An 18,806-nucleotide genomic window follows, 5' to 3' on the forward strand; every position below is an offset into this window, starting at 1 on the left:
CATAGTAGAATTATAGGAGTCACGCATGTTAAATAATCAATAAAATCTGTGAATTTCTTGATTAAATAACAGCGGGTGGCCGAAATAAGTGTCATTGATGAGATCTCTCTCTATGTTTTATATTTAGCAATTGAAGTCCAAATTATACAATGGTGTTTTATTTCTCAGTATTGTATAATGCAGACCAGAAAAGTTGTCTGTGTGTCAAATGTAATATAGTGATATTTTGTCTGTTATTAGCATATCTGGCCATGCATGATCCAATTCTGAGAAAAAAATATATTAGGTACAAGAATTGATTAAAACAATGAATGAAAATATCTAAACTTCCTTAATATTCATCCCTTGTGGCTCGTGTGTCCCGAAAAGATGAATGTAATGGGATTCCTTGTTCTTTCGATAAATGTGGTCATGAAATAGTTTTTCAATGCCAATGACACTCAAATCTTTAAGTGAATGTCCCGGTTGACTGAAATGGGCGCCAACAACCAGATCTTTGTTTTGGGTTTTTATACTTCTAATATGCTCAGTTATTCGGTATTTTAAATGTCTTCCCGTTTCTCCTATGTATTGCATGCCACACTTTTTGCAGCTTATCAGGTAGATTACATTTTCCGAGTTGCATGTAACTTTTTGACGAATCCTTATTTCTGCTGTCTTTTGTTTGTTTGTTGCAATTTTCCTTTCTTCGGAATATTGGCAGGTACTGCACGATTTTCTGCCACATTTGAAAAAGCCTGGATTCTTTTTAACGGGAGTTTCTGGTTTCAATTTTGCTCTGACTAATTTGTCCCTTAGTGTGGGGCATTTACGATAGGCTAATCTTGGTGGTTTTGGGAAAATTTCTTTTAGTCTATCGTTGTTATCTAAAATGTATTGGTAATCTGAAAATATTTTTCGAAGGTTTGGTTGGGTCGGGTGATAGTTTGTGATGAAGGAAAGCAAAGTTTCTTTTTTGGTTTCAGTTTTTGGGATTAAAAGGAGTTTTCTGTCGAGTTTTTTTGCAGATTGTATTGCATCTTCAACCAAATTTTCTTTGTAGTTTCTCTTCGTGAGGTATGTTTTCATTATTTTTGCATGTTTATCAAAGAGCTCATTTGTTGAACAGGTTCTTCTTATTCTGATGAATAGACTTTTTGGAATATTTTTAGTGACATGTTTAGGGTGGCAGGACGATGGCGAAAGATACTGGTGCGAGTCGGTTTCTTTGCTGAAGATTTCCGTTTCCAATTTGTTGTTAATGATATGAACCTTAACATCCAAAAACGTAATCCAGTTTGTTGAGCATTCGAATGTAAATTTGATTGTTGGATGTAAAGAATTTGCTAAGGTAACAAATTCTGATAGTTTCTCTTTGCCATGTGTCCATATAAGAAAACAATCATCAATAAAGCGGCAATAGTACTGTGGTTTTAAAGGGGTTTTGTCTAATAAATTGGATTCCAGGTTTGCCATAAAAATGTTCGCATACTTGGGTGCCAATTTTGTTCCCATCGCAGTTCCCTGAATTTGAAGGTAATGTTGGTCGTCAAAAACGAAGTTGTTGTTTGTCAGGACTAAGTTGGCTGCTTTTGCTATCCAGGGGATTTCTTGTTTGTCTTCGCTGAATCTGTTGAGGTATTTTTCCATTGCTTCTATGCCATCGTTGTGGGGGATGTTTGTGTAGAGGGAGACTACGTCCATACTCACTAGTAAAGATTCCTGTCCTATTGTTTTGATTTTTTGTAAATGATTTAAGAAATCCATGCTGTCTCGAATATATGAGGGTATAACTCTTTTACACATGAGCGGAGTCAGTTTATAATCTACATAGGCCGAAAGTTTTTCTGTTGCTGTGCCATTCGTTGATATTATGGGACGACTAGGGTGATTTTCTTTGTGTATCTTGGGTTGGAGGCGTAGGCGACCTGGTTTGGGGTCTTTTGGGAGGATTGATTTAGCTAATTTATCGTCTATTACTCCAGCTTCCTTCATTTTTGAGCAAAGATTAATAATAGGCTTGCACGTAATTGACAAAAATCAATTCCGTAATTACGGCAAAATCAATTACGTAATGACCCCGTAATTGCGATATTTTTCCACGCATTTAAACCTATCATAACAACCAATTGAATCCACATCTTTTCCGAATGGGACATTGAAATTGGGTTTTCATATTCTTGGCAGTACTACACGCCGGCGGCAAATGTTAAATACAAATATCAAGGGGTGAATTCAAATTAATTTTATTCTGATTTTTATCTTTTGTGTTAGCTTTGGTTTTACTTTATCACCTTCGCAAATTAACCGTCCCATTTTTATGCGATCAATTTTATTTTATCATTACCGACACTGATATACGGATATTTATGAAAACGATAGTTTTTTGAAACCACCTTAGTACTGAATAAAAATTACGGGTTTCTAATTTATTAACCAACGACGAGCGTATTCTCTCGTTTGATTATACTTGCGATTTCCTCGCGACGAAGACTTGTTTTTGCAGCGTCTTCTGCATTATCCGACATTACTGCCTTGTTAGCATTTTATAATAATAATTATTGATGTCGACTTATTGACGATATTCCGATTACAATGCTTCATTTTACATTTAATCATTTCGCGGACTGAATGTTTATAACATTATTTGCGATAAATTTAGATCAAATATTATTTATTTGCGTATAATTTAAATACCGAACTTACATGATATGCCTTCTCCGAAAATACAAAGTTATATCGCAAAACAATGCATTTTGTGACATTTATTTTACACTCACGACATTTATTTGCTAACTCAAGTCGGCGATCCTATCGGCCAAGATTGACACAAATTTGGTCGAGTGCCGGTGGTATTCAAGTCGACGATAAACCGAAATAAGTTGCCGCATTTGGTGGGACAGTTAATCATATATGGCCGAAATATTGAGAAGAATTGTGAAAAACATCATGAGCAAGGCCAAGTCCGGACTGATATATAACGATAAAACCGTTAACAGAACATCAAGATTTTGTAATAGAAAATGGATCTCTCACAGAATAAACACACTGGCTCATATTTGATAGCAGTTAAATTTTTAGCGGTCCGCGAGGAATCCGTCGTTTTTTTGTTTCTCTGCCGTCTCAATCGCTTTACCGATGCCGAGAAGACGAAGTTGCGTTGGTTCATTTCGCAATCTCTCTTTTGTCGTCATATTGGTATCTGATACGCGCGACATTAATTATCACGGCGAGGAATTGGCGCGAGTGATCAATCGCTCTTTTCGCTTATTTGGTTCCAATTCGTCGCGAAAGCTCTTCGTTAAATTTCACAAGTTCGTCGTGTTGAAAGGTTATGGATATTTTCCTGTTTATACCCCAAGTCTGAAATAAAACAGCCAAAAACAGTATGATATTCCATGTTCATATATCAAGTGTTGATATTAACAATAAAGAATGGTTAAGCATTGCTAATCCACACTTGGTGGGGAATTCCCACTATTTAAACGCGTGACTATAACATAGAAACGAAACATATATACCATAAGTAACGGAAAACTGGAACAAGTAAATAATAAATAAAAGTAAAATGGATACAAATGTTTGATAGACCATGTTTGATAGATTGATCCCCTGCGTTCATTAGTCACTTCACCCGAAGAAGTTGAAACCGGGCGTGTTAGCGTCCATTGGTCTTAACACAATTCTTCCCCCTATCTACGGTTATTATGTACATTGGCCATGGCCATGCTAGATAAGATGCGAGAGAAGTTGAAATCAGGTGTGTTGGCGTCAATCAGTCTCAACGCAATTCTATCCTTTATCTACGGTTAAGTTGCGGGAGAAGTTAAAACCAAGTGTGTTGGCGTCAAACGGCCCTACTCAGTTCTTCCCCCTTAACTACGTTAATAATTTACATTGGCCATGCCAGATAAGTTGATAATAGGTTAGTAAATGGCAACGCGTCATGCCTTCCTTCACCTACGTAACAAGAGAGAGAAAAACGGCTGCGAATACCGGAACTCTCTTCTACTTGTTGAGCTTTCATTTTTCGCAATCGACGAAATTGACTGCTTTGAAGAAAGCTCGTTTCAATGCAATAATTACGACTTTACGTAATTCGTAACTTCCCTTCCGTAACTCCAAATAATTACGTAATTCCGTAAATCCGTAAATTACGTGCAAGCCTAATTAATAACATCATTTCCAATTTGTCTTGACTTATCTTTTGGCAGAAGCCGGTACACCGATTTGTCATTTAATTGACGCATCCCTTCAGCGACATAGTCAGTTCGGGATAGAATGCAAATACCTCCTCCTTTATCGGCCGGAACTATAATGATATCTCGTGCTGCTCGTCCTTCGAGTTCTTTTAGTGCCATAATTTCATCTTTATTTAAATTAGGGTAAGCATGTTTTTCAGGTGTCTTTTTGCCTATTTCCCGTTTGATAGTATTGGCGAAATGATCCAGATCCGAGTTTCGGCCCGATGGAGGTGTCCATTTGCTAGCTATTCTTAATGACTTCGGGTACGGATTGTTGGGCTCTGTAACATTATCATCGAACGTTGTATTGGCAAAAAATTCTCTTAATCTGTAATTCCTGATAGTTCTGTCGACATCCGCCTGTAGCTGGAATTTATCAAATCTTTCTGGAGTGGGACTGAAGCCAAGTCCTTTCTCAAGGACGCTAATTTGTGATTCGGTTAGGGGAATATTTGACAGGTTGTGTATTTTGGATGGCGTGGAGGTCATTTCTTCTTTTTGTCTCCTCTTCTTTTTGCTGAATCTTCTATTTCTTCTTTTTGATTTGGACATATTCCTACATTCTCGGTCTGAATTTTTGAAATTGTTTCCTTCTTGAGCTGACTTTTGCTTTTTCGTTCTGGTTCTGTCAAGTTTTTCTTTCAATTTTTTGTTGGACATGCCGATCATTGAACGAATTGTATTCAAAGTATTTGAGTCTAGTTTATTTCCTAACCGCTTTTCCACTTCTATTCTGTGTGTAGTTACGTCTCTCAGTCTTCTACAGCATTCTTTGAGAGCGTGTCTGGTTAATTGCTTTGAAAATTCTTTGTGTAGATTATGCCATTTTTCTTTGTTCTGCACTGGAACTGGACACGACTTTAAGGAAAGTGTAAGACCCTTTGGAAATGTTTTTGTCGATACAAACTGTTCTAGGCTTAGTTTATAGGACATGTAAAGCCTGTAGATGCTATTTTAATCCTATTCACTAGTCTTATGTTATTTTGTGTAAATTTCAGCAAAATAATAACAGTCATCAATATAGATAAAACTGTTGCTAAAGTTCAAAATTGCATTTAAAATTTCCAAGCTAGTTTGATGACAATATTATTTGACGACTATAATATTGTTAGTGTACAACAGCCATCAAAATGCAAGAGTGCAATTATTTGTCTTGGTATATAGATGGATAATACAGTAATGCCATCATAAGAAATTACAAATTCCATTCAAAGAAGGTATTGCCATCATAAGGATCCCAAAACACCTGTTTCAGCTTTGAGTTGCCTGTACCATGTTCCTATGATAACTAACTCAACAGCTTCAAATCGATTCTATTTATAGAACTATAGTTTTCTAAATTGTCTCCTTTTTAATGACATGTTTATCACAAAATGAAGGCGAGAGAAATATCGGTAAACCAATTAAGCCGGGAGCGAGAGTGGTCTGAGCTCGGAGCGCCGCCGCTTGCCCGATGAAAAACATCCCGTAAAGGTGGTTTCCGCTTTATGTACAGGTACCTAATTTTAGCGATTCGAAAATTAGCCGAAAAACGATTCGAATAATTTGCGATTCGATTCGATTTCGAATATTTGGTTCGCTTGGACAGCCCTAGTTATTATGCTGGAAAATCGGGACTTTTGGCTGACTTTCCGGGACGGCGGGACAAAACGCTGAAAAGCGGAACCGTCCCGCCTAAAGCGGGACGTATGGTTAGCCTAGCTATGTAGGTATGTAAGGATTTGTGCAAAGTATTATTTTCATATTTCTTCACATGATCAAAATGCATTAATTGATTCTCAACGCGAAATAAATTTGATGTTTATATAATATGGATCTTTCGTCAAAGGACAACATTTAGTATTAGCTCAACAGTAGGTGGACATAATTGCAGTTATATTTCAAAGAACTAAGAATGAATTTTTCAACAAATTCCTCTGGAATAGAATCTGAAGGTTTGATGTTAAAGGGAGCCAGTTTTGGGTTTCATCAACTTGCCTTTCGGTGGGGTATTTCGTCGTTGCGACTTACATTATGGTAATGCTGATAAGTGCACAGACGGAGTGGAACCGAGCGGCGCTACCGAAAGTGTTGGGAAACAAATGAGAAAATGGATCAAAATATCACGTTTCATATTCGTCACTATTTGCAACATTCACTACCTGACTGACTGGTTTGGACGAAGTTTGGTCGATCTGTACTACCCGGTATTTTGCAATTTACACAAAAAGTGGAAAATCATGGTCGAAGCGGGTGCTGTTACTTTCACCTATTTGACGATTTGGCTTAGACATCGAATAGTCCATAGCATTCCCGCCATGCAACGTTCAATTAATTATGCTACTTGCATCTTCAGTATATTTGTATTAATTTTAGCTGTAGCTGTTCCCCCTTTAAGCAGATCGATCGTCGTTGTGACCTGTTCAGCCAAGGTTACCCAAACAGGATGCGCGGTAGTTAGGTTGAGTATCCCAATACAGATGTTTATAATTGGTTTGTCGCCCATTGTCATGCAAATTATGATTCTGGAATTTTTCCTCCATCCGCTACGTCAGCATCAAAACAACACTGGTAGAGCAGCTGATAATTTGACACCTGTGCTACAGAGAGCCTTTATAACCACCCTGGTATGTTGTGTCAGTGATATCGCTGGTTATGCTTCAGTTGTCATTGCGGGGACGCTAATTGCAAAAAGTTTGATGGAAACTACGTTTTTCATTAACATTCTGATAATTCTGGTCAGCTTTCCCGAGTGGAGAACAACACTTTTCCCTTTCGTCAGTTTTACATCGGAAGTTAATTGAGTGGAAATTAAATATTAGGATATAAAGATGAATGGATGGATTTGGATATGGAGAAGTGAGAAGCCTATAGGCAGTGTTGGACTACTTATTATAAGAACATAAAACATTTCTATGATTGCTTCTTATAGATTATTAATATACAATTTTTAATTCTCAGTAATTTTTGGACCCAAACTATTTTTAGGGAAAATGTTTATCTATCATTAATTCATTATATTGCCCAGCATGAACTTACAGCTGTTTCTATCAAAGTCAGATTTATGTCTCTAAGGACAAGCCGTGTTTCTTAATATCAATGTATACATATCCTATTCCTGTGTTATCTATTCAAATAAACATGCTATTTTTATTTTGTTTATGACCTTGGTTTTTAAAATTGTACAACAATAAAGCAATAACAAAAGAGCTTTGTGTATATATATTATTCGAATTCCAGCTACGTGGACAAAATCGATTAGGCGATTTAATTCAACAAACGTTTATTTGATTGTTGCGTTAGAAATGAAGTGTATGTCTCTCTTATGTTTATTTATCGATATGTAACTTAGACAGGGAGAGCATTATTTAATGAATAAATCTTTGAGTAATAACAAAGTACCTAGATAACAACGTGTTGAATAAATGACCTGAAAAAAGTAAGTGTTTTAAAACAGATATAAATTGCGACAATAAATGGACAACTTTCATTTCCACCAATAAATATATATAACGAGAATATCGGTCAGAGACCGAGGACTCATCGATCAAAAGTTAGGGGGTCCTCCCAAAACAGCGCTCTTACTCCATAGTGACACATTGTGTCCCATCACTGATTACTTAATAACTCGCTAATTATACGACAAAATCCGCCCAAAATCGATAGGCTTCTGGTCCGAGATATGGTAAATGCACATGAAAAATCTGGAGAAGATTCAATCTCGTTTCGTGAGATATCGCGTGCATCTAACAGACAGACAGACAAATACTTATCGACATACTTACCGATTAAAATCTATAACGAATAAACCACAGACCCACGTATGACCCCTGGCAAACAAAACAAACGCTCAAACGATTGATCAAGAACCAATTAACGACAGGAAACTCGCAAATTAAATGAAATATGGAAATCCACCAACTTGATTAAAGTTTTAAAGAATAATCTTGCTTGCATTACAGATGTTTTATTTATATCATGCAAGAAAAAGCGGCAAAAGTGTATAACGGTATCAGAAAAAAATGTAAATATACACATAAGAAATAACGTCAGAGATTTATTGTAATCGATAAGGGGTCACGAAAGACTGTGACAGACTTCGGGTCAAATTGAAACGGCAAACAAAAAAGTTCCTACCCAGAGTACATGCATGCTTGTATGTAAATGTTCTTGCAAAGCAAAAATTACAATTGCTAAACAAGGAAACAGTTACAAACGCAAAGATTAACAGGTCTAATACACAACGTGACATTTTATTCAAATATGATCATGGGTTGGATACAATACCAAACAAATTGTAGATTAAATCATAGACAGACAAGCATACCTCAACTGAGTCAAGAAAAGCGATAGCATAAATAATGTTTACACATTACCTCAAATTCATTCCTAACGCATATACTTCATTCTATCGTGCTTAAAATATTTTCATCGAAACAAGCTCGGTGCCGTGCGCGGAATCTATTAAGGGATCTATTAACTGATTAAAATCATGGAAACTCACAAAAGCCCTTCTTTTCGATATGGTATGCTAGGAAAAAATACAGAAATTAATGACGGATTTTTTGAAAAATACTCTTAGTCAAATGAATTGAAAATCATCATCTAAAATCTTACACAATATTTATAGAAGAGTTCTCAATCATATAATAGAAATAGAAAGAGTTAAAATCTTGAAATTCATTTTTCTTGACCTTAGTTTTCTTCAGATGACAAACTGTTGCAGGGAAAGATTGTCGTTTTCCACTCCGGAAAGCTGATCAGAATCATTAATAAGTTGATGAAGAATGTAGTGTTCATACTTACATCTACTACAAATTCTCCGACAACGATAATTACAAGGGGAGCAGCAGTATCACTTACACAGCATACCAAGGTCGTGTAAAACGCCCTTTTTAACATAGGAGTCAAATTATCAGCGTTGCCTCCCATATCTCTTTGATGACATCGCAGAGGATAAATGAACAATCCAAGCATCATGACTTGCGTTACTACAGACGAAACGTTAAAGATGAGGAATGGAATTTGAATTGGTACCTTTGATCTCACCATTTGGCATCCATTTTCAGTGGCCCTGTATTCAACATTAATAACGGAAACCAAACAATTTCCAAATAGACTCATCGCAATTAAGACGATTACCAATATGCTCACAATGCGTGTTATTAAATTGGTTAAATGTTTGATTGCAGGAATGCTATAGATTATTCTATGTCTGAGCCACACCGTAAAATAGCTGATAAAAAGTAGACAACTGCCTAAGGTGATTGTAATGACCTTGTACAGCAGACAGTATTCCGGGTAGTAAAGGTCGACTATATGCTGCATCGAACCAGTTATGGACCTGAGATTGCAGAGAATGGCCAAAATTAATCGTGATACTTTTATCCATGCCTTAAATTTTTTCCCGATACTTTCGTTCCTGTTAATTCCGACTCCATTCACGACCATATCAATGATCAGCATTATCAAAATGTAGGTAGTAGCTGCAAAGTAGAGCACCGCGATCGAAATTCTCAACGACCAAATTGACAAATTTTCGTCATTTAGTTCTAGGTTTCCTGGCTTTGGTTCTGAGTTGTTTGTTGAAATATTCATCTCTGACCTTGCAATTGATGGATATGTCTATATCTTACCCTTCGTATACGTTACCCTTCTATATAGTAAAGTATATACTAACAGTACGCCAGCGTTACCATACATTTTCTGTACTTCTCGTCGAAGATCAATTCCTGCAATTTTATCATCAATTCTACATAAAGTTATTTATATAAATAATAACCTGTTAAAACTCCCAAAGCACAATTAAAATGTTTCCTAATGCAAGGCGCCCTGACATAACCTGTGACAGAATAGAGCTAAATGACTGATTTAACATTTTGCATTCATTAACATTATAATTATGCGTTGATATTTCAACATTTAATGGGTTTTTAAACCTATTATTGATACAAATAAATTTAATATCCCTAATGTGATATTGATTACCAAATACCTCGTATTGATCTTGGAGGCGTCGTGCATACCTTGCGCCAAGCCATAACGTACCGGGTTATATTCAGTATGCCTTACAGCAGGGGTCGGAAAACTACGGCCCGCGGAACAAAATAATCCGTCCCTCGACGCTTCACTGAATTATATTAACAAAACAACTGTATTGGCGATTATATTCTTTACGTAACAGAATTTGTTTTGAAACACTAAATTATATTATAACCTAACAAGTATACAATTCACGATCACTAGTTTAATGATCCTATAAATTGATTATAATTAAACAAATGACAACAGAACGTAAAAAAATTGATGCTGAGTGCAAATGGTTTAATGGCGCAGAAAATATTCAAATAAACAGCCTTTGCGCGCTGCTTGAAATTTAACTGAAATCTGTGTAAAAAATGTGATTCATTGGCCATTTCCTCGGTTTTTAACGTTCTAAATATATGTGCGGCCCGCCAATGACTTGCAACCTTTAATTTTGGCTCGCGAACAAAAAAGTTTGTCGACCCCTGCCTTACAGAGATATATATTAGAAATAAACATTTTTAATGGTTCATGTCAAAGAAGAATTTTTTGACAAATAAATCATGATATTTCATGATTTTTTCTTTAATATTATGTGTGATTTCCATAGTCATTAAATTTTGAATAAATTGGATCGATTCGATCTCCCCATTGTTAAAAAAAAAACTTTCGGTAAGCATGTATGCATGTGTCGTGTTATATTGATACATCTATAGTCTTTCGCCACCGTTTTACGCTCTTTACCATGTCTGTAAAACCAGAGAAATTTTCTCGCCTCACTCGACAATTACTTTGATTCCATACTTTAGTATCACCATCTTCTATTTTAATGTCTTCGAGTGTTAACCGAGACGATCAATTTGTTCCAAACTTGTGGAGAACTTTCGGGAATGGCAAAAAGAATTGCACCGTCACTTTCAAGGCAAAGTATATGGATACATATTTCGAATCTTTTAAATCGTTACATTTGACAATTGAACATGACCAAAAGAAGAGTTCATATAAAAAATGATTTTATGATTCCACAAAATTTCAAATGGCCCAGTTCAAAATATATTCTACATTCAATAATTTTTCACATGGTATTCATAAAAGGTATTTGGTTTTGGTAGAAATTGGACATTTTATTAGGCATAAACCAAAAGTAAACTATAAACTTATTTCAGATTTAATCATAAGAATCTAAAATATTCAAGAGTAATTCTATAATGTATAATCTGTTCGAGTCCTGTAGGTGTTTGTATGGAGGATATCTTCTACAACACTTACAGTGGTAACCATACGCTCACGGTCCTGATAATTTTCAATGTATTCGTGATTCAAACAAAAAAGATTCTCGATAAAAAAGGTCGCTATGCGAAGGAGGACGACGCAAATAATATAATAAAATCAGTGATTTCTGATTTTAAAGAACATTTACTGGTACGTGAAGTAAAGTATGGGAACGTAGTCATCTATGATCTCGTTCCTAATTGGAAGGAGATTCTTTCTGGATACAATCTCCATGCATAGACCTCGTGTGCCTTTATATATTATTTAAAAAAATATTTCTGGATAGTTAAACAATCTATCCTCAACTTCATGGCTCCATAATAACTGTATTTTTTCGGATAATAAGATCACTATTTTAATAAAACTAGGTGTAATATAGCTATTTCCTACAGCAATCCATACAAATAGTAAATAAAACGCCATATACACCTACCTGGCAACTCTACTCTGGCAACTTTTACCTCGTCATTCTGACTCTTTCTCTTCATTTTCCAACTTGCCTGGACAAGACGAAATACTCGCCACTAGGAGGTTCAATGAGTATGCATCAGGGTACTTTCTCCCAAACCTCCTATGTGGCGGGAAATGTTACGTCGAGGTCAGGTGTTCTGTTTGATTTATCTCTTATTTTCTTATTATTCCGGAAGAAAAAAAACCTCCCCTGAAACAAGTAAGTATAAAGTATCGGTGGGTCGAGGTCTACTATTTTTCTTAAAAAAAATGTACTTTTATAATGCATTAATTCAGTCGTTCTCAAACTTTGAGTGAAGATTTTTCGGGGTCGCCTAATTTCTGTCAAATATGCACACACAAGTGAATAGGATTTGAAAGTGAAATTTTCCCTTTTTATATCTTTTTTGATCATGTTACATCCAATTGAGTAGTTGACCCGCTGCTACGCGAATCGGATTTTTGCCAGACTGCGAGAAATTATGTTGGTTTACTATTTTGTATCAGTATAGCCGATTGGTTATCGGATATACAGAGCAAAGTTGTTTCATTTGGCGATTGGCCTTTAATTAGGTGTTGACAAGTATGGTATTGATTGCCAGATCGTGTCTTGGCCGAGTAACTACACCAGGATCCCCCAACCCGTAGCCCGCGGGTCATATGTGGTCCTCAGAAGAGTTCCGAGTGGCCCGCGCAGTATATTTTCGAATTTCATAAACTAAACTTAACCCGATGTTTCCCACAAATTTGAGCAGCAATTGACACCATGAAAAATGAAGAAAACTATTATTAAAAAAAATTATACCTCGTTGTTCAAACGCGCGAGAGACACGCCTGAATGAACATTTTCGAAACATCGCTTTCATATTACTTCGGCTGTAGCGAGCACTAATATGGACGATTTGTCCATTTTAGACTGTTGTATTCAACCCTCCCTTTACAACGAGTCGTGAGTTTTATATAGGGCAAGGCGTGTTTCGCGATTTTCGTTTTTTGTACCGTCGTCTACATCCCAATATCGGTTCTCGTTATCACATGTACCAAGCACATCACATGAACTCTGGTCAACATCAATGTGTTTTTATTTTTAAAGACCGCGTTTTGTTAAACAAAATCAAAAGCCATAGGGAGATCATTGGTTGAGGAAAATTATAGGAATTGAATCCCAAATTTAATTCATTATTACTATTATCTTCCTTGTATAGTCCAGGGCTTGCCAACACGACGATCGCGATCGACCGGTCGATCGTCAAGTCTCGAGCAGTCGATCGTGTCTGATATTGAGTGAATTTAATTATTAAATTTTAATATGATACCCCCAAAAATTGCCCTGAACCAGTTTCATGCAGCTCATGTGAAGTTTATTACTACAGGAAGAATACAGTACTGTACATGCGCAAAATACGATGCAAAGAAAAAGCATTTGAGTATTGGTGCCTCGACCGACGAACGACCCTTTAATAACTTCCGCGAACTACGGAACTGCGTACACGTTCGTTGGTCCAGGCGTAACGCTGAAAATATTGTCTCACTCCAACAGTATTGTGATAAATTTATTCGCAGCGGTAGCAGTGACATCAGAATGTCCAATGTTTTCTAATTCAGGGCGAGCAAAGAATCGGACTTGTAAAATCGGAGGAGATTGTAAAATATACACCGAAGTTCGAGCAGTTATATAACATTTATGGTTTGAGGATATTTATTTTTCACTGTTTAGATAATACATAGATACTTGGCGAGGTTATTTGAGAAATTTTCAACACTTACAACTAAAAATTAGGCGGGTCCAAATCTGAATTGTATAATTTGAATAAAACTCTTCATCTATTGTACCAAATGCTATCTGGTTAAAATTGATGTTGTCGCTAGGCTATCTATTTTATATATTTCAAAAATTTTTTTGGGCGCTATGGGATTCGTTTTCACTCTGAAGTTTCAAGTGACGACATTATCAAAATTAAAAATGGCTACACCCATTTCAGCGATCTAGTGTTCAGCGAAGTCGGGAGTTTTTTGATAAAAAGAGATTTATGATTTGAAAAAGAAATTGTGCTGAAATCCCTCGCAAATGTATCAGAAATAATGTACCCAATGATGTAGATGAACCAGATTTATATTGAAATGTGAGAGATAAATTTCCCATCACCACAAATTACGAAATTGTTGACAAACTTTTAATTGAGATGAAGAAAAGAGAAGAGATATACAAAGAACGTTGGTGGTATTCAGCCGGTTCTATAGAACCGTCTCGCGGAATTTTATGAGATCAGCGAACCGGTAAGCATTACTGGTTTATTTACTAAAAATATGACTTTTTGTAACAGAACCGTCTAAAAAATATGACTTTTGTGATGGAACCGGCTGACAAAAAATTTGAATCTCGCCACTGACAAAGAAATATATAAAGAGATATGTTCTTTTCTTATTAATGTACTACTAGCTTATTGATTCTTACGTAGACAATTTATTAGCTGAGCTTCAGCAGTTTCATTCAAATGTGGTCCATATATTCAGTGTAACAGAAAATTTAAAATAAATCAAAATCTAACGGTTACAATTAAAAAAAAACTTGTTCGTGAAAGTTGTTTTTTTACTGCTGGCGGTGATTAATTTTGATGAATAATACACTCAAGTGGTTTACACTTTACGTTTACAGTATTGTATTTATATTTTGAATAACATATAAGTGGGCACCAAAGTCTTGAGTGCTTAGGGCACAAATGTGCATGATCCATCTCTGGTACCAGGTTAGGCTTAAGACATAATTTTATTCTAATTTTCTTTATTTTAGTTCCATTACAAGTTCAGGGACTAGCCAAGTGACTCCCGTAGTATTTTTACCTGACATTATGGCCTAACCCTAACCTGGTACACATACTACGTTCCGGTGTGCGCTATCTTGGTTCACATATTACATGAGTACCATTTTATTTATGCGTGTGTGCTATTATTTGCATTTTCAGTACCCATTCGTTTTTCGGTTTTTGTATGACTTTATAACAGATCAGTCGATCGAGAGCTATTTTGAAGATTTTAGTCGATCGCGGTCGCATAGGGGTTGGCCTCCCCTGCTGTAGACTTCGATCATCCTTTTCGCCACCATAAAATAAAAAACGTACTGTACCATATATTTGCTACTGGGTTTTTAACGTTAACTAAAATTTCAGAAAATTAGTCACTGCGTAACAAAGGCATGCATATTGTGTTTAGATATTCGCAATAGCTTTGTGCAATTCAAGCGTTAGATGCAGCGACGCGCAAATTCTAACGTAAATTAGAACTGGTATATATATATATATTTAAGTTTGCGGCCCGCGATCTAAAGTTTGGGAACTGCTTATCTAACAACGTATATTATTTGAACAAATAAGTCGTTCACGTGTTTCTCTCGCTTCAATTTGCATGCCACCACGCTCGCAAACTCGCTTACAAATGGTGAAATCACGTGCCACACATCCGTTTTTGATAAGAGAGACATAGTCAAAAGCCGCTTTTTGATAAGAGAGAAATAGAAATAGCGGAGAAAAAGAGTATCCGACAGAACCACTCTCAATTGAGCAAGCGATAAAACTGCGAATATGGAGATATAATAAGCGATATATCGGTCGGGCCCTAGTAATTACCCTCGTTGTTTGGAAGCACTTACATTTGTGGGAGCACTTTTTCCGTTCGCAATCTTACACCAAATATAAATATGTAAAGATTTTTGCATGTTTTGGTAAGTTTTTGGTGGTTTTCGCATGTTTTAGCTTGATAAATGACAAATACTGATCAACGTGTTTCCACGATAAAAGTGTTTGTTTTGTAATAAACTGTTTGCTTATTCTTGGCAATATTGTGGCCCGCGAACAATCCAAAAATAATTTGTGACCCCTGTAGCCGGCAACTTTGGACCACCCTATCCTAGATTTTATTAGAATCTTTCATTCAAAGCAAATAATTGATATGAAAAGTAAGATATTCACATTGTTCACAAGTCAGCATATTTCATTAGTGGGACTTGCATAACACGCAACATCAACAGCTACAATAACAAGCAAATCAAAATTATGAAAATGTTGATAAAATATGTAGTTTCCATGGCTAAGTTTTTAAAAAACGATATGCCAAATATATCTGAAATGGAAGCAGCCGTATCGCTGACACAACATACTGAAACGGCAAAGAAAACTTTTTCCTCATCCGCTACGTCAGCATCAAAGGAACATTGCTACCAGCTGACAATTTGACGCCTATGCTACAAAGACCCGTTTTCACTACTCTCGTGTGTTGTGTCAGCGATACTGCTGCTTCAATTTTAGTTGTTTTTGGCGGAAGTATGTTGCATAAATTGCGATGGAAACTACATGTCACATCAATATTTTGATAATTCTGATTGGCTTTCCGGAGTGGAAAACAGCACTTTTCCCTTTCCTCAGTTTTACATCGGAAGAGAATTAAGTGAAACCTATAAGTTTTCATATGGAGAATGACGAAGTAAAATGCCTATCGACAGCGTTGATTTGTTTTTAACAACTTTCATATGAACATAATACTTTCTATCGTCGACTGTTTTATTTTTCAAATATACATTTTTCAGTTTGTTTGGAATCATTGGACCCAAACTCCTTATTGGGGAAACGTAGTATAATTATAGAAACCCTGGGACCTATATAGACTTAACTAATTGTATGAAATTGAAACTAATTATATGTTAAGCCCGAGACAAAATAACCATCGATTAAAATCCCTTTAAATTGAAGCGACCATTTCAGCCGAACATAAATTATGTTAAAGTTCATGTAAACTCCTTATCCACAACCCGAAACAATAATAACTGACGCAGTTTACCCATACAAGTTTTAATTTATTTTTATTATTTCCTGGCCTTAGACATTTCACCATGCGATTGCAAGTTTTATATTATCTGTAATTCATTCATGTAAATAAAGTTTTCCTCAGGAAGTACAAAACGATTTTTAAAAATTTTCGCCGTTAAATTTTCGAAAGTTGTCATTAGGATGCGGTAAAAACAAACTTCAATACAAAATCCATTATCAAACTGCATGAATTGATTTTCGACGCAAAGTAACGCGGTATACAATAGCAATCTTCAGTCAAAGTATAATATTTTGTATTCGCTGAACGGAAGGTTGACATAACTGCTGTAATATTACAAGGACTTGAAAATGAATTTTTCAACAAATAACCCTGGAATAGAAGCTGAAGGTTTGGTGTTAAAAGGAGACACTTTGGCAATTTGGGTTTCATCAGTTTGCATTTCGTTGGGATATTTTGTGGCTACAAGTTACGTTATGGTAATGCTAATAATTGATATGTGCAGAGACGGAGTTGGACCGAGCAGAGCAATCGAAGAAGTCGGGATACCATTGAGAAAATGGATCAAAATATCACGTTTTATATTCGTCGCTATTTGCGACATTCTTTACATGAGTGCTTGGCTTGGACGAATTTTGTTTGATCTTTACAACCCGGAATTTTGCAATTTACACAAAAAGTGGAAAATCATGCTTGGAGCTGGTGCTGTCACTTTCACCTATTTAACGGTTTGGTTTAGACATCGAATAATTCATAGCATTCCCACCATGCAACATTCAATTAATTGTACTACTCGTTTCTTGAGTATAATTGTGTTAGTCTTGGCTGTAGTTGTTCCCCCTTTAAATAGATTGATGGTCGTTCTCACTTCTTCAGCCAAAGTTACTCAAACAGGATGCGATATAGTCGAAATGAGTGTTCCAATTCAGATGCCATTATTTATAATTGGTTTGACATCCATTGTAATGCAAGTTATATTACTGGGACTTTTCCTTCATCCGCTACGCCAACATCAAAAGAACATTGGTAGAGCAGCAGACAATTTGACACCTTTGCTTAAAAGAGCCTTTTTTACCACTCTGGTATGTTGTGTCAGTGATGTTGCTGCTTCCGTGTTAATTGTCGTTGCAGGATTGTTTATTGCAGACATATCCATGGAAACTACACTTTTTATCAACATTTGGATGATTCTGATCTGCTTTCCCGAGTGGAAAACAACTATTTTCCCTTTCATCAGTTTTACATTGTAAGTGAATTAGGTGGAAATTACACGTTTGCATATGGAGATGAAGAACTACAAAGCCTATGTACATCGTTGACTTGATTTTAATAACTCTTGTATGAATATTATCCTTCTATTACTGACTGTTTTTTCTTAATTATATTCCTTTTTCAATTATTTTGGAATCATTTGACCCAAACTATTTTCTGATTTCAATATCTCTTGTATGAATATTATACTTTCTATTGCTGGCTGTTTTTTTTTTCTTTCTTGTATTCTTTTTCAACTATTTTGGAATCATTAGACCCAAACCATTTTCCGGGAAAAAGTTAGTATCATTGTTATACCCATCATGGATTTGCCCACATCATCTAAAATAATATGAAAATGATGGGACCTATATAAACATAGAACTCATTGTTTTCATGCCCGAGAATAATAACCGTAATAACCACCAATTAAATGAAATATATATATTACTTCAACTCTAATTTGATGCGACCAATTTAGTCTAGCAATAAATTATGTTGAAGTCCATGCAAACTCCTGCTCCACAACACAACACTACCTGACAAAGTCTATCCAATCAAATTTTCATTCAATATCATCATTTTCTGGTGTATAATATTTGATCACAAGTTTTCTATCATATGTACTTGATTCATGTAAATAAATTTTGCCGGAGGAATCTGTTTTGTTTGATGTCTCGTGTTATTGCGTAGGGCGGTTTTTGTCATTGTCATGAATTTTAATATTCATTAGAAAGAGAACAGATTGAACATATAAATTACAGCCTATGAAATCGTCCGGACTTACCG

At 35.8% G+C, this 18,806-nt stretch overlaps 1 protein-coding gene across 1 annotated transcript; it reads right to left on the reverse strand.

Moving 5' to 3' along the window:
* Nucleotides 1-256: 256 nt before the first annotated feature.
* On the reverse strand, nt 257-1,974 carry LOC120337843 (uncharacterized). The gene has a single exon (XM_039405742.2). The coding sequence runs from the start codon at nt 1,972-1,974 to the stop codon at nt 322-324; it is 1,653 nt and encodes a 550-aa protein (XP_039261676.2). The 3' UTR covers nt 257-321.
* Between the last annotated feature and the right edge of the window lie 16,832 nt (nt 1,975-18,806).

Source organism: Styela clava, chromosome 12 (genome assembly GCF_964204865.1).
Source record: "Styela clava chromosome 12, kaStyClav1.hap1.2, whole genome shotgun sequence".
Classification (NCBI taxonomy): Eukaryota; Metazoa; Chordata; class Ascidiacea; order Stolidobranchia; family Styelidae; genus Styela; species Styela clava.